At 40.9% G+C, this 21,428-nt stretch overlaps 1 protein-coding gene across 2 annotated transcripts in view; it reads left to right on the top strand.

The window, feature by feature from the left end:
- The window catches only part of DPP4 (dipeptidyl peptidase 4), a 79,039-nt gene extending 59,975 nt beyond the window's left edge, over positions 1-19,064 (top strand). For both annotated transcript variants that reach the window (XM_060106551.1, XM_060106550.1), the window contains exons 21-26: positions 2,118-2,172; positions 2,801-2,900; positions 5,641-5,705; positions 15,931-16,003; positions 16,268-16,341; positions 17,948-19,064. In XM_060106551.1, coding sequence (XP_059962534.1) covers positions 2,118-2,172; positions 2,801-2,900; positions 5,641-5,705; positions 15,931-16,003; positions 16,268-16,341; positions 17,948-18,049 — 469 coding nt within the window. In that variant the 3' untranslated portion in view covers positions 18,050-19,064. The remainder of the gene's footprint in view (positions 1-2,117; positions 2,173-2,800; positions 2,901-5,640; positions 5,706-15,930; positions 16,004-16,267; positions 16,342-17,947) is intronic.
- Positions 19,065-21,428: the final 2,364 nt, after the last annotated feature.

The following is a 21,428-nucleotide window of genomic DNA, read 5'->3' as shown; positions in this document are numbered from 1 at the left end:
GTCCTCTGTGAGAGAGGGCATGATTTCCAGGTCTTCTCAAGTCTAAAATGATAGAATTGTGTTATCCACAATCTACAATTCCATTTAAAAAGTAATGAGGGGCTTCCCTGGTAGTGCAGTGGTTGAGAGTCCGCCTGCCAATGCAGGGGACACGGGTTCGTGCCCCGGTCCGGGAGGATCCCACATGCCGCGGAGCGGCTGGGCCCGTGAGCCATGGCCGCTGAGCCTGCATGTCTGGAGCCTGTGCTCCGCAGCGGGAGAGGCCACAGCAGTGAGAGGCCCGCGTACCGCAAAAAAAAAAAAAAAAAAAAAAAAAGTAATAAGTAGCTGCTTTTCAGCAACTAAAAGGAACTATAAACAACAACACAGATGAATCTCGCAGACTGTTGAGTAAAAGAAGCCAGGAACAAAAGTGTATATCCTGCACGACCCGATTTATATTGGTATAAATTCAGGTGAAATTTTTATGGAATCCAATAGAAGGAAGACATTTCTTTTTTTCTTTTTTCAAAGAGAGAAATGACACAGAGGCTTCTGGGTGATAGTAATGCCCTATATTTTGGCTCAAGGTATGCTCACTCTGTAAAGGTTTACCAGCTTGTACAGGCATGATTTGGTGCACATTTCTGTACATATGTGTTCTAAGTTTAAAAAGTTTGCGTGGAGAGGATAATGAGTTGAAAACTATTTACACTGATTTTTTTCTAATATTGCTTAACTCAGGGCAGTCTAAGACATATATCATCAATTGAAAACAAAGATTTTTAAAGTCACATATAAGTCAATGCAAGGGTCCCCTTCCTCCCTTGACACTACAAAGTTAAGGGCCCCATTTGCTAGATTTTTTTTTAAAGTAAACAAATTGCCTTTTGATATAAGGCTAGGATTAAGAAATAGACGCGGGCTTCCCTGGTGGTGCAGTGGTTGAGAATCTGCCTGCCAATGCAGGGGACATGGGTTCGAGCCCTGGTCTGGGAAGATCCCACATGCTGCGAAGCAGCTAGCCCCGTGAGCCACAATTACTGAGCCTGCGCGTCTGGAGCCTGTGCTCCGCAACAAGAGAGGCCGCGATAATGAGAGGCCCGCGCACCGCGATGAGGAGTGGCCCCCACTTGCCGCAACTAGAGAAAGCCCTCGCACAGAAACGAAGACCCAACACAGCCATAAATAAAAAAAATAAAAAAAAAAAAAAAAAGCAAAAGAAATCTGAATGAAGTATGGTCTAAAAAAAAAAAAAAGAAAAAAGAAAGAAATAGACGCAAAGAACCTTTTTCTCCTTTCTTTACCTGGATTCCAATCCTGAACACAATTTAGTGACAAAAAGACTTCTTAATCCATCAAGGAAAAATTGCTTCTTATTTAATAGTGCTGAGCTATCTAATCAACACCCATCATAAGAAGGGATGTAGGGCCTCCCTGGTGGCGCAAGTGGTTGAGAGTCCGCCTGCCGATGCAGGGGATACGGGTTCGTGCCCCGGTCTGGGAGGATCCCATATGCCGCGGAGCGGCTGGGCCCGTGAGCCATGGCCGCTGAGCCTGCGCGTCCGGAGCCTGCGCGTCCGGAGCCTGTGCTCCGCAACGGGGGAGGCCACAACAGTGAGAGGCCCGCATACCGCAAAAAAAAAAAAAAAAAAGGGATGTATTTAGAGAATGGTGTTTAAGTTCTCAGGTAGGGGGGCCCAGAGACATTTCTAAGCCCTACCCAGATGTTCTACACACCTCTATACTTCTCCATTGCAGGGACAGCCTCTCTCAAACTGTAAAACATCTGGAGAGATTTAAATTCAATTATGTAAAGAAAAGTGCATCTGGGCTGCAAATTTTTATATAAAGCTGTGAAAAAAACAGCCAGGATTTGTTTTCTGTGAAACACACACACACACACACACACACATTTTTTATGGACTCCAACACAAGTAAACCTTGTTCATCTGGCTCAAGTTAAAAATGATAGACATCGATCTCAGGTGTTTATTTGATTGCTGGCAGCAATTAATCTTTGTTTCTAATAGAATGAAATAGAGAACAAATGGCAGGGTTTCTCACATTTGTGCAGTTATCTTAGTTTTCTATACACAGTGTGATACTAATTCGTGGACTTGTTCCATGTATTTTAGACAATTTTCAAAAATGGGATTTGTGGATGACAAACGGATTGCAATTTGGGGCTGGGTGAGTAGTTTGGCTGACGAATCTGTATGCCTTCCTTAGTGAATATAACCCAGAGCAGGATAATTTACTTTTGTTTGTACATATTTGGAGGTGAAAATCATGTCAATCATTTCAATCTAAGAAGGTCCAATGTCTTAGATTTCTGGGCGTTGAGTCCCCCCAGGCTTACACTTTTGTTTATTACAATGGGATAGGGAGGCGAGGAAGGGAGAAAAAGAGGAAAGGAGAGAAAGAGGGATAAAGGAAAAGAAGGATAGAAGGAGAGAGGGAAGGAGGGAGACTTTTTCTCATGTGTCCAAGTCAGTAAAGATTTAGCGTTTGTTGCTTTTATGATTTTGGGAGGTTTTTTTTGGGTTTTGGTTTTGGTTTGTTTTTTGTCTTCAGTTAGTACTACCCAGCAAATTTTCAATACTTTCCGCTTACACCTACCAAGAAGAGGGACCAGGGCTCTGAAAGTATAGTCTTTAGATACTACCCAACTAAGGACAATTTAAACCTTCTCTACCATGCTTTCTATCTCAAAAGAGGCACAGTATATAAAGATGTGAGAAATGTGGAAACTGTGACTTGCTTACCATATGTCCTTAATTCCTTTACCTCCATAAAAATAACTGTTTCCATTTCTTAGTCATATGGAGGGTATGTAACCTCAATGGTCCTGGGAGCAGGAAGTGGCGTGTTCAAGTGTGGAATAGCCGTGGCGCCCGTGTCAAAGTGGGAGTACTATGGTAAGTGATCACTCCCAGGTACAGAGTTACTGCATGTGAACCTTCACATTCCAATGACTAAACCATTCCTTTTTGAGTTTCAGTGTTTCTACAGTGAATAAACTGATTCATCTTAGAAGTACTTTATGGATACCTGTAATGAAACAGTCTCACTTATTCTGCCATTGTGAAATGTTAGATGGTAGTAAATGCTACCATCTAACACGTTTAGTTACCAACCAATTCTGTTTTCTAAATGTCTTATCAACAAATTCAGTTTTCCACATTTTAAAACATCCCCAATGCTACAATTCTTTAGATAAACCCTTCCTTCTTTTTATTCTAACTTGAGTTTGAAGCTTCACATATTAGAACAATAAGAGAAGTATGTATCTCTTTCCCTTCAGGTAAAAGTCAAATATAAGTAGGACTTTGGGTGGAAAGAAGAGACTAGGGCAGGGGAATTCCTGGGGGTTTCGTTTGCACTGTCTCTGAGTAGGTGAAAGCCATTCTAGAATATCCTGTTCATTGCTGAGAAAGTATTGTTCTATCATACACATGTAAGGTATAATTCCCAAGTGGGAGCGGGTAAGCAGTGAAACACTAGATAGGGGGGGAAGAGCCAGAGTTGGTGAGAAGATGAATTATTTTCCTGTATCTTTTCCTACCCCATCTCAAGTCCTTTATTCAGTATAAGGATAGAATCATTCATAATGAATATGCTCATTAAATATTTAATGTCCTAATATATTGCAGTACCAGTCCTGTGGAAAACTCTTCTTTAAAGCCTCTCCAAGTCAAGAGAAGCCAATGTGTAAAAGACACAACACTGTCTTTTAGTTTCAAAAAAAATTGGAGAACATAGTTAGGATTGATCCTCAAACAATAGATTTGCTTTCATGTAATACTTTCCTGCTTAATATTAATTGTTCTATTGGAAGGCTTGTTTTTGGAGACCTCTGGTGGTCAATAAAATAGAAACAGTCTTTGTGAGTTTGGAACCACATAATGGTAAGAAGAGAACTTTATTAAACGTATATGGACCAACCTAACACTTGGGAACTTTCTAGAATTCTTATATATGTGCAAATTTGAACAATATTACTCAAAAATCAAATTGAAGGAGTACATAAGTGGTATTGCAAGACGTACTTCTAAAAGTTTACAACCACAACACTAAGCATTTTTTAAATAGTATTTTTAAAATTTGAGACCTTCTTACACATGTAAACCTGGTTAGCATAATAAGAAAGGGGTATTATGTTCTAGGACAAGAAGAACTGTAGCTGTTTGGGGAAAATTTTATTTTGCCCTTAAAAGCTATTCCCCCCCACCCCCCTCCATTAAATGTATAACCTAAGTTATTCATATTTAAATGTTAAAAGATGAGCATTTTAGGAAAATCTTATATTTTAAAAGTGTACTTTAAGATACTATATTTTATATATTAGTGTCCTCTAGATATGTAAACTTGCTTGTAGTCTGTATTCACTTTAATCAAAATGATAAAATATTGCTGTTACTCATTTTGGAGGAAAATATTTTGGTTTCCATAGGAAAAGCATGAGCAGTACACATGGAACAACTAACATTAGTTATCAATGTAGTTTTTAATCTCCAATGCCAGTCATTCACAAAGGGTTAGGATGTTGTTTAAGCTTGTTGTTTTGATGATATATTCTTCTAAATAATTAATTAAATCAATATTGAAATACTGGTACAGGAAGGAAGATGTTCATCTCCCTGAAACGCCAAGAAATTCAAGCCATTAACCTATGTAGCACAATGGAAACGTATTATACTTATTTAGTTACTGTAACCTGGTCATGTTTCAAAAACAGTTATTTCAGATTTTTAAAGTTATATTGGAGTTCAGCCACAGTAAATTTTCTCACTGATATTTTAGGAAATACATATATACACACACATATATATATACACACACATACATTTGATATATGATTTAATTTTTTTTAATTAGGTCAAAAATATGTTTAAATATCCAAAATAACCAAACCAACAATGCATAGGTTTTCTGCCATATCTATAGATAAAACAGCTTATGTCACTTCAGCACAGATACTAATATAATCTGTTTCTCGATACTCAATAGTTATAACATCAGAATTGAGGCCTCTCCTCAAAATGAGAGAAAACAGATGTTTAACTTGCATTATGATGGAGCAGCTGAGCCGTTATAGGGTTTTACAGCAAATAAATGATAACTGAATTCTTTCCTTTCGAGCTGTCTCCCCCCCACCAAAAAAATATACGATTTAAGTAAGCAACTAGTAATTGAAAATTATGAGGAGTTTCCAGTAGGAAAGAGAGTACCCTAAAGTAGAGCATATACTAACTGATGTCAGGACCAAGAAATTCAAGACAATTGAGACATTACGTGACTTGCTAATCAAGATCTTTGAGAGGGTCAGAAGATAATGTAGAGTCCTTAGCACTTAGCACTTCCCATTTGACTTTTCTGCAGGCGGGTTGTTGATTGGGATTTAGATCACCTGGTTTGATCTCCCTCTGCCCTCACAGGAATTCCCAAAAGGGAATGGGCTATAGGGCTGAGTATGGAAAGGCAGGAGTCTGGCTGCTTTAAAAAGCCAAGTAGAGATGATCTGGAGGAGATACTTCTGAGGGTAACACTATAGACCTTGGCACAAGTAAAGAATATGAAAACATATAAAGTAACCCCCAAAAAAGGGAAAAACGTTTTTATTGTATGAATTAAGTTTTTTTCTTTTCTCCATCACAGACTCAGTGTACACAGAACGTTACATGGGTCTTCCAACTCCAGAAGACAACCTTGACCATTACAGGGTAAGAGATGGTGAACTAGATCCATTTTATAACCTATTTATAAGTGGTATAAGAACATTTTTAAGTGTATCTATTCCAGAAAATATATATTTTTTATTTCCAATGAAATTCTTGTTAAAAGGAAATAACACAGGTGGTTTAGAGATACTCCAATAGCTTCCCGTACTATATTCTGCATAATTACAGCCTTTATCGTATGCTATATAGGTCACAATATGCGTTCATTTGGAAATACAAAGCAATACCAGATAATTACTTTAATTATAAAAATTTCAGTTCAGAAAACATGTCAAATTCAACGTATTCCTTTAGAGCCCAGAAGACTCTCTAAACCTTTAACTACATATTAAAATTTCTTATGGTATTATCATAATTAAGTTGTATGTACAAGCCTATAATTTTCTTATTCATAGCCAAATATGTACAGTTTCTTTCACACAAGGTGTAGGTACAGGAGGGTAATACTCTGAAAAGCCCTTGAACCCAAATTACTGAATAGCATCCACAGGCTTTTTGCCTGATGGAAGAGGCAGTGGGCACGTTGCTGTGCAGATGAGCTATAGCATCTGAAATATGGTCTGGGTGTAGCCATCATTGGCGACCCCCGCGTGCTAGTGTGGGTGCCACTGCAAAGCCAGGGTCCTCTCTTTGGTGGCAGCCTGCTGCAGCTGGAAGTGTCAGCCAAAGTACTAGCGACCCTTCTAGCACACTGCCCCCCAACCAGAAAAAAAAAACAACTTTCCTGATTCTGTCACGTAAATTGAAAACCCTGAAACTTACAGATGACAAGGTCAATCATCTGATGTCTACGTTCTCCGGAGGATATTCAAAACTCCTCCCAGGATAAAAAGAGAACAATAACCCATACAATTTAAGACCACAATTTCTCCTCATCTGTGCCACAGCTCTCAATGCTTGGACCCCCTATTCATACATCGCTCTGAGCCATATTTGTACATTTTTGTAAGATGTCATCATTATTATGGGTTCTGAAGCCATTTGATCAAAGCACAAGAAAATGCAAATAAAATTTCTACTTTTACAAGATATGTACAGACAGTTTAGTTTTACCTCTTCCTTTCAGTTTTATTTAGCAAGGCTTGTGGGGGAGGGGCGGGGAGGTGTATGCTTGTGTTTGTGCCTGGGTGTGTGTGTGTTTTCATCTCTGTTTTTCAGTCAAGGTAGAAAAGTAACAACCTGTAAAGTGTGATGTACCAATCATCTTCCCCTACAAAACAGTCCTGTAATCAGGTTGTCCTTATTTCTGCTGAGTGTCCCACATGATACTTTGGACTCAGTTTTTCCCATTCTTTCTCCTCCACATCCAATAAGCTGCTTTAGACATCCTTTCCCTGCTCCATAACCACATTGCTGCTGTCACATGACTACCTCTTTTTACAACAGTAACCCCATGGGTCCCCCCTTAGCTTATCTCTCTGCACTCCAGCCTGTACCACACAGAGGTGGGAGGTTAACCCTCACCCGTAACACTTTCATGGACTTTTCCTGTGCACTCAACTAGTCCAGCCCTCACTCTTTAACCAGGTGTTCAACACCTTTCTTAGAATGGCCCAGTCTACCTGGAATGCTCAGTGTTCTCTGAATATTTCTGGGCTTTTCCCTTTTGTGCCTCTGTCCTCTGTTACTCGACCTGGAATGTCATTCCCCTCTGTCTTCATCCACTAGGAAACTTGTCCTGCTCGCCCAGAGGACTAGCATTCTCTCTTGACTCCCATGACATTTTCCTTGTATATCTTTAATCCTCAATTTATCCATCTTGGACCCATAGTTAGTTTGTACTCCTTTTTCCCCTCTGCAGTATTATTAGTCATTCAAGGCTTTGCTCAACATTGTATTCTTTGGATCACCCAGTATGAAATAGAAACCTTAAAACCTTTTTTTGATTTAATTTTAAAACTTTTGGAAGGGAAACATTGTGATAAAAATTGTATGTCTCCATAATTTCTCTCATTTTACAGCTGGAATTTTCTTGCTAGTGACCCGACCAGGATCCCTCCTGTGGTGTGCCATATTTGGGGCATGGCTAAAGGGTATTCTCAAATATCCTAAAGTACTAAAAACTCCCAAAACATCAGAGGTGTACTGCCCGGGACCCTCATCCTGACTCTAGAACCTGGTGGATGATGAGTCAAAAGTTCATTTTAAAAATCCCATTTTGAAAGTCTTTGAACCTAAAAGCACAGGGTCAAGTCTAAACCTTGACATCCGAGGAAGGCCGTGGCACCTACCCTACTGCACTTCAAGAACATCAGCCAACAGGGTGTTTCCTCTTCAACCAGCCCTCCCCCTAGAGGATAATTAGTTTTAATCTGCCATGTCAACCTGTATCTTTCTCCAGATTTTACCATAGGCTTCTCCTTCCCACACACATCCCCCTCTTCTCCAACTCTACCGTCCACGGAGGTGGCCATTTTCATCTCTCCCCTTAGATGTTCTCTGCATGAGGTAGTCATGTAAATAGAAGTCACTTCCTCCTACCAATGGCAATACACGAACACTGGGAGCACAAAGTCACTGTCTCACTTCACTGCACAGATGGCACCCGAGGACTGTTTAATCCTTCCACGCCAGGAGTCGGGTTTTCTTGGCACAAAATTCATTGCTGGCAATGGACACATTAAAACTGCCAGTACCAGAGAGCTAAAGGTTCCCAATGTGTTACTCAGAGGAATTATTTGGGTGGGCGACAGTTAAGGTGGGTAGGAGAAAGTGAGGCAAATGCACTCACTGTATTGTTTCCTCCCTGTAAGTTGCATCCTCAGAAAGTGGAGAACTGAATCTAAGTACCTATATTTGGTGCACAGCAGGCTTTAGAATAAAGCTGCCTTCCTTTGTTTTTTAAATGAGCCTGTGCTTTTGTCTCTGGCAGGAATACATTCAAAGATTCTATTTTCCTCCAAGGCCCCAGCTGCCCCTCTGGACCCCTGTCTTCTTTTACTTCTCTTTCCCAGGTTGTTTTTATTTCCTCCCTTTCTCTCTCCTTCTCTCCCTCCCTCCTTCTGCCCTCTTGGAAAAGACAAAGGAGACAATTCCTTACTGGCTTTCGCTGCTCTGTGCATTTCCGTAGGTCAGGAGGAAATAGTTTGAAAATGAGTCCCAGGTAGTCTAGACTATTGACTTTCTTCAGCACATCCAGGATAGGAATGATCGAAGTGTGTAATAAGCAAGGTGCTGTGATCGTTGTACACCTTTTCAGCTATAGAGTCATTATCAGTAGCCAGAATTACAGCCTTTGGAAGAGAATGTAAGTTTTAATAAAATTCAAATGAGGAGAGGATTCATTTTTAAGTCACTGATGACCCAGATTTGAAAGAGTTTAGACAAGCACAGCAAGAGAAGCACATTTTGTGAAATAAAGGTCCTACTTACTATTTAGGAAAGGAAGTTGAAGGAACCATTTCTATATGCAAATGGAACAGGCAGGGATGTCATGTATAGTTGTTCAGCTTGTGCACTGCTGGAAGCTGGTCTATGCTTCATTCTCTAAGGTGTGCACCTCTGAGGCTGCATCTAACCGGAAGGAGGGCCTTTTCTTATTCTCACAATGCTGCCATATAAATTAGGAGACCCTGGGACTAAGGCTTGGACCCAATGCAATGACACAAACAGTGACTCCATAATACTCTTTTTGTAGATAGTCACCTACCCACTGCCGAGTGGTAGGGCAGGAGCACGTTGAAGGATACCAGGGACTCAAAGAGGAAGGAAGCTGTTCATCTCCCTGAAACTCCAAGAAGCTGGTCCCAGAAGCTCTAAGTAGGCAGGCAGAGTGGAGGGATGACAGTGTAGCTAATAAGAAGTATAAGCAGACTCACTGCCGTGAGTCTCAGTCCGAGTCTCAGTCCACAGCCGACAGAAATGGCGACAGATTTGAGCAAAAGAATCAGATAGACAATGAGACAGCCCTCACCCCCAATAGCGATAAGCAGATAGCAACCGTGGTCGCACCTTGAGGAGTGGGTTCCTGACTAACATTGATGAATGGTCTCTTGGTCAATCACAGGTCTTTTAGTCAAACCTGTAAAAAAAAAAAAAAAATTAACACCTGGTAGACTTTCATCCACCCATTCAAGGTGCCTGGTGTTTTAGTTGTTCAGAAGTTGATTACCTCGTTGGTGAGACAAAACATACAGGCAAAATTTTTGAAGAGAAATAAAAGAGAGTAGTAATAGGGTTTCCCTGGTGGCGCAGTGGTGGAGAATCTGCCTGCCAATGCAGGGGACATGGGTTCGAGCCCTGGTCTGGGAAGATCCCACATGCCGCAGAGCAACTGGGCCCGTGAGCCACAACTACTGAGCTTGTGCATCTGGAGCCTGTGCTCCGCAACAAGAGAGATCGCGATAGTGAGAGGCCCGCGCCCCGCGATGAAGAGTGGCCCCCACTCGCCGCAACTAGAGAAAGCCCTCGCACAGAAACGAAGACCCAACACAGCCAAAAAAAAAATAATAAATAAATTTTTTAAAAAAACAAAAGAGAGTAGTAAGAAAGCATGAACTTGAACATGACCAAGTGCCCAGTATGTATGGAAAAGACTAGTAGTTCCAAATTGTGACTCTGGAGCCCCAGGAATTCTGTGCCTTCTGAGCATGTAGGGAGGGAAGGGAAGTGGCTGAGAAGTTAGGGTTTCACCTCCCCCCACTCCTCTCAACCAGTTGGGGGGATCTGGTTTCATTTATTTCATTCATTTTTTTAATTCACTTAGTAAGTGCTTGCTTCTATGGCCAGACACTGTTCTAAGCTCTTTCCATGGGTTATTAGGTTCAGTTCTCCCTCAGATTCTCTGAGATAAGTGCTCTAATTATCTCCATTTTATTGACCCAGAAACGGAGGCACAAAAAGTTATATAAGATATAGCTACTGAGGGGTAGGAAAGGGAGAGGGCACTTATCTGGAGCCAGTTAAGGAAGACTTCTGGGAGATGCAGTGGAAGAGCGTAGGTGCTCTCCACAGGCTGCCAGAGGGACCGACGAGGCAGGGGAGCACAGTCGACACATGAGTGGCAGCAAGCAGAGCTGGTTTTCTGGGGATCTGTGAAGCAGGTTGGGTGAACCGAGGGATAACACAGAGCAGGGATGTGGGAGGAGCAGGCCAAATGGTGGCTAATAAGGCAGGATGGGAGACCAGGGAGGGAATGGACTTCCAGAGAGCAGCATCAGATCAAGGGCAAGAGAAACGGGGCCCAAGGCCTGAGCCTCGTTGCCAAGAGAAGAGGGCAGCCTGGAACACACAGAAGGGACTGATTTAACTTGTAGAGGAGATTTATTTTGCATTTTGCTCAGAATTTGATAGGCTTTTGGCAAGTGTACGAAACAGTCATAGATTTGGCAGTCTTCTGCTAGCAGATTTGAAATGTTCAATCCTTAAGAACTGCTGCATCGTTAGGTTATGCAAAACAGGGTGCAATTTTGTAAATATGCCATCTTGTACTGATTTGACATTTGTTCTATTATCCTAGAATATGCCAAAGGGAGAGAGACCTTCAGATTTAAGCCAAACCTTAACTTGTTTGTTGAGTGCTGATAAAATGTTGACTGCTGTGTGATCTTTAAAGAAGCCAGTGTTGCTGGGTGAGGCCTGAGGTAGGGCCCCCTGTAGGCGGATGGGAGCTCTTTCCTTGGCATCTCACCGGTACAGTTGTTTGATGGATACGGACAAGTAAAACATCTGCTGTGGTGGGTTGAATTAATTTCCCTTAAACATCTTCTGTGGCCTCTGTTGTGGCACACATGGGGCTTGCCCAAACAGCCTCACTTAATATTATTTATGAGGCTTTGGTCACAAGTGGGAGAATGCACAGAGCAAGTCAGTACACTCGGGGTACTGTTTCACTGAAGTGATAGGGTGTCCATTACACCTGTGGCTGTTGGCTTTTTCTACCAGAGCTTGGAAATGACAATGCGTTGTTTGGCTGTGAAGTGGAGGGACACTAGAATATGATGTTAAGAGGCATGGACTTTTGAGTGTGACCTGTGCTAAAATTCTGTTTCCACCACCTATTAGCTAGGAGAGGTTACTAAACCCCTCGGAACCTCTGTTTCCTCATCTGAATAATGGGGAGAATCAGAGCTACCTCATGGGATCATTGAAAGGATTCAATGAGACACCTATGCCTGCCATGAAATAAGCTTACAAAAGCATGGAGGCTGCCACCATTATTCTCAGGAAGCAAATTGTCCGTATGGTTCCTGGATGGCGCAAGGGGTAGCTTAAAAATTGTCAGACCTTCTGTTTCTCACAGTACTTCGCCACTCTTATCAGCTCTCTCTTTTATTTCAAAAATACAAAGATTTATTTGCTGGAAGGTAACTGAGGAACCAGCATGATCCAACGAGCAGCTACAGATGGTTCTTCTTGGGGCTTGAAGGAAAAGCTCCTTGCAGAGATGCTGTGGATCAGCACTGCCACTGGACCCATCCTTCCCACTTCACTTTGCCAGGCTGTTGCTGGCAGCGGGGCTCTCCGGAAGTTTCTAGCCTCGGGAGAGTGCCAACTGCACCACCATTGCATCCTTGCCCATTTATCACTCTAAACTTCCTTTTTAGGAGCTGGTGACAGACTATTCGGCTTCTAACTTAGTCATCCATTTCCTTTTTTATTTCTGTTTCCATCGATAGGCAAATGGGGATTATCCTGTTTTGGTGGGTTGAAATAGCACAATTGAATTATTTCTGGTCATTAATTCTCCCTTAACTGAGTGCATGCATTTCTTTCACTGACTTTGGCTGCCTTTCATGGGTTAAAGTGTGCCATACAGCGGACTGTCAAGAGTCTCTCTTGATTGAGAAGCCAGGATGCTCAGTCTAGTAGGGAATGACTGGTGGTTCCAGAGGCAAGGTGACACAGCTGCATCGTTCCAGGAGGGCAAAACGTTCTCAGGAGCCTGCGAGCCCTGAAACGGGTGCATGCCTGAGGCTGCCTGGCTCCCGTGCACTGCGAGGTCCCTCTTGACGCAACTCCCAGCGAGCAGGGGGACACGTGCATTGGAAATGACACACTTATCTTGTGGTTGCAGGGGAAGCTTTTGTTTTATTTTTCCCTTGCTGCATTAAAGTATTTGTCTTTCTTTCTTTGTAGTGTAATATTGTTAATGTAAAACAATTTGCATCATGACACTTTTATCACAGTTTTCGTCTTTTTCTCAGTATGTTGCATTTCTCACCATGTCTAGTTCATCACAGCTACAGTGTGTACATCACAACATTTATCTTAGGCTCAGGGTTTTACTTGTTTATAAAAATTGTCTTCTTTCAGCCTGTATTCACTCCATTTAAGAAAAAAAAGGCAGCCAGAAACTGTTTTGGTCCAAACTCCAGTAGTTATCACATTCCTTGCTAACTGTCCTGCGTATTTATATGTCTCCTAACTATTACTCTATGTTTCAGTGACATTTCTCTGTCTCATGGCTCAGGGAGGTCGTGGAGCAGCTTTTGCTGTGCACTCTGCCACGCAAGGAAGGCCCGAGAGGCTGTTGGAGGGGAGGGGAGGCGACACAGCTGGATATTTGGGCCACGTCTAGGTGCTCAAGTTGACTATCTTAGGCACGCGTAGGGCTGGTTTTCTTGTGGGGAGAAACAAGGTGGAGGAGACAGCCGTGTAGCCGCAGAAAGGTTGGTGCAGGAGGACCCGGATGAGGGCGCCGGGTCTGGGGCTCAGACTGGCAGTGTTCACTGTTGGTGGCTCAGCCCCAGCCTCTGCTGTTGCCAGCTTTGAATCCTACACTGGCCTTTTGGGAGATTGATTTTGACCCTTTCCTCTCTCCAGGGCAGCTCATCGCTCAGGGTTCTGTTGCTTCATTAGGTTCTGCATCAACCACACAGTCCAAAACGCCTCACAAGTCTCGAAGGTCTGTGCGAGCCAGCTCTCTTCCAATGAATTCACTCTAAGAAGGCATGAGAACGCAGGGGGCAAAGAACACCCAGTGTGTTTGTGTACTGCAAATCCCAGAACAGTTCAGTAACAATTTCTTGCTCCCTGTATCTTTGCTGGAAGACCACATCATGAGCAGCTTGGAATTTTAGTGGAGACTCAGTGCAGCATAGGAGGTAAAAGAGGTCCTGCCATCAGACTTTGTGTCCAGGTCCGACTTCTTCCTGATGTAACCTGGTGTACTTTATTGTCTCTGTGTAGAAGTGGGATTGCTATAGACCTATGTTGCAGGAATGTCATGAGGATTAAATAGAACGGTGCTTTTATAAATCCTTTAAGATGCTTAGCAGAGTGACTGGCACAGAGTACACAATAAGTATCAGCTCTTATTACTAATGGCATGGTGTATGGATTGAAACTGGGCAAAACATATCTTGGTAAATTTCAGAATGAGAATATTTTATCCCACCTCCCTTAGCTGTTCCCACTTGCCTCTGCAAAACTAGGACCGAATATAGAGAAGAGTACAATATAAGTGCCTACATTTCTTTGGTTTATTCCTTTAATTGATATTTAGCTATTAAATGATCAGGATAGAGTAATGAATGATATAAATTCCTCTTCTCATGGATCTTATTGTTTAGTTGGGTATATGACAAATAAATATTGATCGACTTGAAAAAATGAATGGATGGAAGAATGAATGGAGTATAATGTTGGGATGGATGGATGGATGGATGGATGGATGGATGGATGTGTGGATTCATCTGGGACATCTCACCAGATAACACGTTTCTTAAAGTAAAATAGAAGTGTGACTTTTAATGAGTCCTAGGCGTTTATTCTGAAAGTTCGTGGGTAAATTCTCAATTTGGGTCAGAAATGCCATATGGTCAGGACAACTGGGACCCAGCCTGCACAGGAGTAGGAGGGCCTTTGCTCTAAGCTTTCCAGGAGAAGATCACCTTGATAGCCTCAGTCAACACAAATATGTTGGGTGACTTTGTCCTGAAAGTTGTAGACAGAATGTCTTTTTTCCAGAAACACTGTCACACCATCCTCACATCACTGTAATTTAACCTTAAAAAAAGCCATGTCTCTTGATTTCTGTTTCAGTGAGAGCAAGAGGAGTTAATCTTCCTCCCATTTCAAAGAAAACAACACTCAGCAGCATGTCTCTAGGTGCGCAGCTCTCTGATATTGAAGCTGGGGCTAGAATAGAAACGTTAGGACCTTAGCCCCATCCCCTTCCAGCCAGACCTTCAGGGTTCCCATCAAAATATTAAGCTGATGTTAGCTACAAAGATATCTGTAAAACACAAACCTTGCCTCTCATAAAGTTGACTTTGATTCACCAAGATGCTGCAGGATAAGCTGGCTGATTTTAAACCCATAGGGAGGCTACTGGCCCTTCCTCTGCCCAACAATAGAAGCAGAGTCCCGCTCACCCCTTCCCAAAGTTGCTACAATGTCTATGACATTCTTACCTTCATCCCAACTCTGCAAACATCTCCAAATTAAGATCAGATGACTAGTTCTATACTTTCAAAGCTTTTCCACCAAAGACTGCTTCCACCCTCATTCTAGAAGTCCTACCTGTCCAAGGTCATTAAACAGCCTTCAAAAACCTGACCTCCCAGTGTTTTCTCCTAATGTCCTGGCTTGATCCAAAAGCAGCACTTTCCTCAATGCAGAATGAGGCAGACAACAACCACCCACTGAGTTTCTAAGGCCATACTTGATCTTTTTCACCCCTTTCCCCTCCCATATGTTACATTTGCCTAGGTTTTAAACATCTGTTCCAAAAAAGGTAATGCTTGCTTCTCATTCAGAGCCTAGCAATGTGGACCAAAGTTCATATGACATATTGCAGGGTATGTTTAGTTGCAAATGCTATGTACAGGCTCTTTGAAATGTAGCATGTATGGCACCATGTGACACATGGTTGCCATGGCAATACACTTTTTGGCTGAACTACAGCATAAGCCCATGGAACATACATTGCTAATATGAGACTCTGCCCTGTGCTAATGCATAGGACACAGCCAATCTGGGATCTGGAACTCAAGGGGTTTCGCATGCAGCCTGGGGGGCAGATGCCCTCTTCTGCATGTGCAGGGAAGATGTGGCATCCTCCCTTTCCTGTCCTGTCTCACAGGGACAGGGCATGCTGTACATTCTGCCATGCATGGAGACAGCATTTGCTTGAATATCGGTTTGCTATATTTTGTATCAAAGGGGGCCCCAGCTGAAAACATTTTATTTTGTAAACTGAAGTGAAAAATCAGTTTATGGCAGATCTTTTTTTGAATAATGACATTCTTTTTCCCAATTCCAGAATTCAACAGTCATGAGCAGAGCTGAAAATTTTAAACAAGTTGAGTACCTCCTTATTCATGGAACAGCAGATGGTGAGTTTCAGTTAATTAGACTTTTTAGTATCACAGACAGGTTTGCAATTTCACTACTGACAAAACAAAAGCATGAGGGGCAAGACTGTTACATTTACTTCAATAAAACAGTGTTGCTTTCCACAACTCACTTGTCTTGGCCTAAATGGGATGCTGAATCCTAGAACTTCAAACAGTCCCTTTCTTCTTGTGCCTTTCCCACCCTTCCTACCAGAAAAGTGGAGCGGCTTTTAGTTACTTTATGTTTCCTTTCTCTCCCTGCAGATAACGTTCACTTTCAACAGTCAGCTCAGATCTCCAAAGCCCTGGTGGATGCTGGAGTGGATTTCCAGTCAATGGTATAGCAAAGATTCCTGCAAGGGGAGGGAACTTCCTGGTGGGGTCTGGTTCCCCTCTTGGAACTACTTCTCCTCACAGAGGTTCCAGGAGACAGGGACGGAAGCAAAAGGAGTCATTTTTCCAATGAGAAGTTGAAGAAGTGATGTCCTTGAGTCATAAAGAGTCACGTTCAATATCATACAATTGGGGGTTAAGAAGCACAATACTGCCTATCCTGAGAGGGTCAAAACCCTAGTCCTGTGATTGTCCCGTCTCTCCCTATTTTGATTAAAAATTAATCACTTACCCAGTGAACCTGTGGCAGAGTAATTCTAAAGTGAAACCAGCATGATAATAGCTCAGGTCAAATATGCAAATCCATCTCTAGGATGTGTTACTAGCTCTTCTAACAACAGTGGGGTATCAGTAATCACTGCGCTTCAGTTTTTGCAACTTCCCTGTTATCTTTTGTTGAACACCACAGGTTATAAACAATTAGGCTGGTTTTATAAAGTTGGAAATGGCTAGAGCTGTTGTTGCCTGTTCAGAGGATGTTTCTAGGTATTAAGTCAAATTCATTTTACGCACTAGACCTTTTCAGATTAAGAAGAAAAAAGATTATATATATGTGTGTGTTGCACTAAACATTTTTGTGTTGAGTCCTTTCTTGTCTGATTTAGCTTAAAAAGCCTGCTTTCCCTCACTCTCTTTTAACGTACACACTTTGCTCCGTGCTCAGTTCAAACAGCGCCTACTGTGTAAAAGTGGGACAGTCATTTGATACCACAAAACCTGGCATATATTTTGGGGGTTAGATTCTTATGAGGTTGAGGTGTATCCTTCCACTGTTCAAAGACAAGACGTGATACTTTAAGCCATTTTTGAAAGGTAATTTATGTCTCCATAATATATGTTTGCCTGGCAGTGACTTTCTACTTGTTTCACGTGGTGGGATGAGTTGATAAATTTTTGCCTCAGGTCATCAACTCATCCTACATAAATGTCAGACATGCAGATAAGAGATTCCAGTGAAATTCCAGTGAAAAAGTGTTTGCAAATAATACATTTGACTTTTGACTTCATATGTTATGCTAAACATGTATATGGAATATTGAAATACATTTTTTTCTAGTGCCTTAGTGATATATATTAGGAAAAATGGCTTTCTAAAAACTCATTTATTTTAATAGTTTATCTTACTGCAGTGTAGGAGAAATTTAACAGCTGAAAACACTTAATTAAAGTGGGCTTTACAGGATAAACATTCCCTGCTATGCATGATGTGTTTCTAAGTGTCCTTTGAGTCAAATTTGAAAATGGACTTGGATATTTTAATTATACATATCCTTAAAGCACTATGCAGTGAAGCCAAATTCACAGTGAGTTGTCTCAGCACCTGCAAAGGACGATCAGAGACTCCTGCAGGACAGAACTACATGCCCTGGAAAAGCTCTGGGAGGAAATGAGAAACCCTCTTTGATCACATTTCAGTTTATAAACTGATTGAAGAATTAAAACATCCTGTGTTATTCCATGTACGCTCATGAGAACTCACTTGGGTTAAAAAAAAAAAAAAAAAAAAGACAACTGACTACCTAATTCTGATCTTTCTTTTTCTCTCTCCAGTGGTATACAGATGAAGACCATGCGATCGCCAGTAGCACAGCACACCAACACATATACACCCACATGAGCCACTTCCTAAAGCAATGCTTCTCTCTACCTTAGCACCTTGGAACAGCATGCCATTTAAAGCTTCTGAAAAGCCACTTTCGCTCTCATTATCTCAAAACTGCACCATCAAGATGATGATGTTAAAAAATACACTCAAATCAAGAAATGTAAGGTTACCTTTGTTCCCAATTTCTTATCTATAACCCAAAGTAGGGACTTCTGTCTTCGCAACAGATTATTACCTTACGGAAGTTTGAATTATTCAGTCTGGTTTTGTTTATTATTTAAAATCACTTCCATATCAGTTAGTGAAACAACAAATAAGAATGGTTTTTATGGGAGCTTTGCAGAGGTTCCCTGGGCAGCATTTTTTTCTAACTGGACTAGACTTGTTCTCTTCTTGGAAGGAATGGCAGGATGTGGGCCATGATGTCACTGAGGCAGGGGTAAGAAAAGAGGGGGTAGGGAGAGAAGCTGGCAGGGCGAGGCTGTGAACCCCAGTCCAAGCCTGCTGACCCGACCAGGCTGCTGTCAGCTCCTCGAAGAGCTGTTCACAGCCAGACTGGCACAGTTTTCTGAGAAAGACTATTCAAACACTCTCAGGAAATCATATATGCAAAAGCACTGACTTCTGAATAAAACCACAGCAGTTGAATAGACTCCAAAGAAATGAGAGAGAAACTGCCAACAATGCAGGGCCCCCAGGTGCCAGTTATGGCTATAGGTGCTACAAAAACACAGCAAGGGTGATGGGAAAGCATTGTAAATGTGCTTTAAAAATACTGATGTTTCCTAGTGAGAGAGGCAGCTTGGAACGGAGATGTGAACACATCAGCTTGCCCTGTTAAGAGATGAAAATATTTGTATTGCAAATCCTAACTTGAAGGAGTCTTTGCATCAGTTTTTCTTATTTCATTTTTTTGAGCATCTAATTAAAAGAATATTTTAACTTCCTTGGACTTGTTTTTAAAAACTGAAAATTAGCTACAAATGTGTGTAATATGATTCCCATTCTACATACGGTGGAATTTCTCCTGGTCAGTAATAAATGTGCCTTCATTTTTTCAGAGGTAATGAGTTCTGTGTCTTGAATCAGACCTAAACTGCATTGGCATATGGACACGCTTACTCAGAAAGGCTCTTGTTTATTTTGCTTGTTATCCCAAACTGCCTCGTAAACATGGAGAGGGTTCAGTTTTTGTAAGAAATAGATACATAGAAATGTGTTAAATTAAGCAATTCATAGCGATTTTATCTAATACATATACAATTACTGTTATCATACATATATATAAGCTTTTGAAAAATCAACTCAAAATAGTTTGGGTTATTTATATAATACATACTATATCATTTTATTCCGGGGAACTACGATGAGGCTCATAATATCAGATAATCTCGACAGTATCATCTTGGTAGCCCAGATGGCTCAGTAGAAGTTAAAAAAAAAAAGTCAACAACTTAAGTGTTTAATTATTTTTGGTTGACATAACTATATTAATGAAACCATGCATTTAAGATGCTGAGATAACTGAGGACACATAATATTTTTGTTCAATTATTTGCAAAATGGCCTTATTTTTAAAAATTGATTTTATGAACTCAAACATAGTTTCAAACATAGCTGGAAAAAGTTGTCCCAGACACAATGAGTTACAGCATAAAAATCTAAAAATGGAAGAATTGGAAAAAATCTATCAATTCAACATGAGACTGGTGAGTCATGCATAGGAATGAACAGAACATTGTGAAATTGTTTCAACTGTATTTTCAGCGCATGGCGTCGAGTAATTAAATCTCAAAATATCATTCATTCATTGGAACCATAAGCCTTAATTAAGTCTCAAATATCATTCATTCATTGGAACCATAAGCCAACCTTCAAACCCTATAGGGCTCTTGTCATAATTCTAATAATAGAGTGCAATCACTGTGAGTAGCTGGACCAACCTTTACGGAGTTCTATATCCAGAAACAGTAATCATAGGTCATATGTTCACATTCTGGATTGAATTAGTAATCATAAAGCAAATTAAGTAAAAATTCTCCTTTTGTCTTAATTGAAACCAGACATTGTGCAATATCAGGTATTGTTCAGATATTAATAAGGCAATTTTACAACAGTAGATGTTGTACAATATCAGATACTATACAGATATTAAGAGGATTATATAATATCTGATATTGTACAACTATTGTACAATGTCAAAACTGTATGAATTTATTGTTTCTTTAGTTTCAAAACGTGCCCAATGTTTTCTCTGGAGCCCAGAGGTAATAAAAAAAATCCCAGCACGTATTTTTCACATAATGAGGGTTGCAAATGGTGAGAATGTGACTGAAGTTAAAGTAAATTTCATCTGACCCTCATAGGACAAGTTTTACTCTCCAGTAAGAGTTTTAAATTAGTTTGTTGAGGAAGGAAGTTAAATTGACAAATTCGAGATAGACTTAGTCTGAGGGTAGGTTTGAAACACACAGGAACTAGTAATACCAGTAAGATGTGCAGACTTGCCTGCCTTTGACTGTCGCAGCCTCACCGGGCACCTGGATGCTAAGATCCTTTCGTAAACAACCTGTTCGAGTGCACCGGTGCCCGGGAACACACGCGCCAAAGGAAAGGAGAAATTGTCACATCTCTTCTATGGATACAGTGTTTCTTTTTAAAGTTTTGATCAAGATTTTTAGAAAATCACTTTATAAATTATTTTTGAACTTTTTAAAATTGGAAATCTTGCCAGAAATGATTACATATCTCCATGCTTTCTTAAATAACCAGCATAGACCGTAATTCAATTCATTTTGATGACTCAAGGCCACCACCATGAAGATCAATGATCACATCAGGCTGTATGTCATTCTGAGTGTTTTATATTCACAGGTGGTCACTGAGGCTAGTAGTTTCACCACTTGGCATTTGTTGCTTTTGCTCTAAGTTGATGTGAGAATTCCAATTTATAAAACTATTAGATTTGTACAATATTTAAGATTCAATAAGCTCTAAATGAAAAACAACACCAAAACAGAAGAATGGGTTTTTTTCAGAGTAAAGTAAGAGAATTTTGTTCTTCCAACTTTGTGACAGCAGTGTCCGAGAACGGTATTACATACTTCCTGAAAGATCTGGAGTGTGTATTCAGGATGTCTGAGGGACACGGATGGTTCAGAATGAGAGATGAATGTGGGTAATAAAGCATAACGTCACTACCCTTAAGAAAAGCTCAGAGCATGGGATTAATAAGACCAATGTCATGCTCAGTAGAAATGTATCATCTCTCTGAATGTCACCTTTCTCTGACACTATTAACATTTAAACTCAAGGCTTTGAATTAATAAAAAGAAAGATAATTTTCTTACTGCCAAATTGAGAAGGGTGTATTTTCTGGAATTGAACTCCAGCAAACTCAGTCAAAATTCTTATTCTAAATAATCT

Source organism: Mesoplodon densirostris, chromosome 8 (assembly GCF_025265405.1).
Source record: "Mesoplodon densirostris isolate mMesDen1 chromosome 8, mMesDen1 primary haplotype, whole genome shotgun sequence".
Taxonomy (NCBI): Eukaryota; Metazoa; Chordata; class Mammalia; order Artiodactyla; family Ziphiidae; genus Mesoplodon; species Mesoplodon densirostris.
The sequence above is the reverse complement of the archived record's forward strand: the minus strand, read 5'-3'. Positions and strand labels throughout refer to the sequence as shown.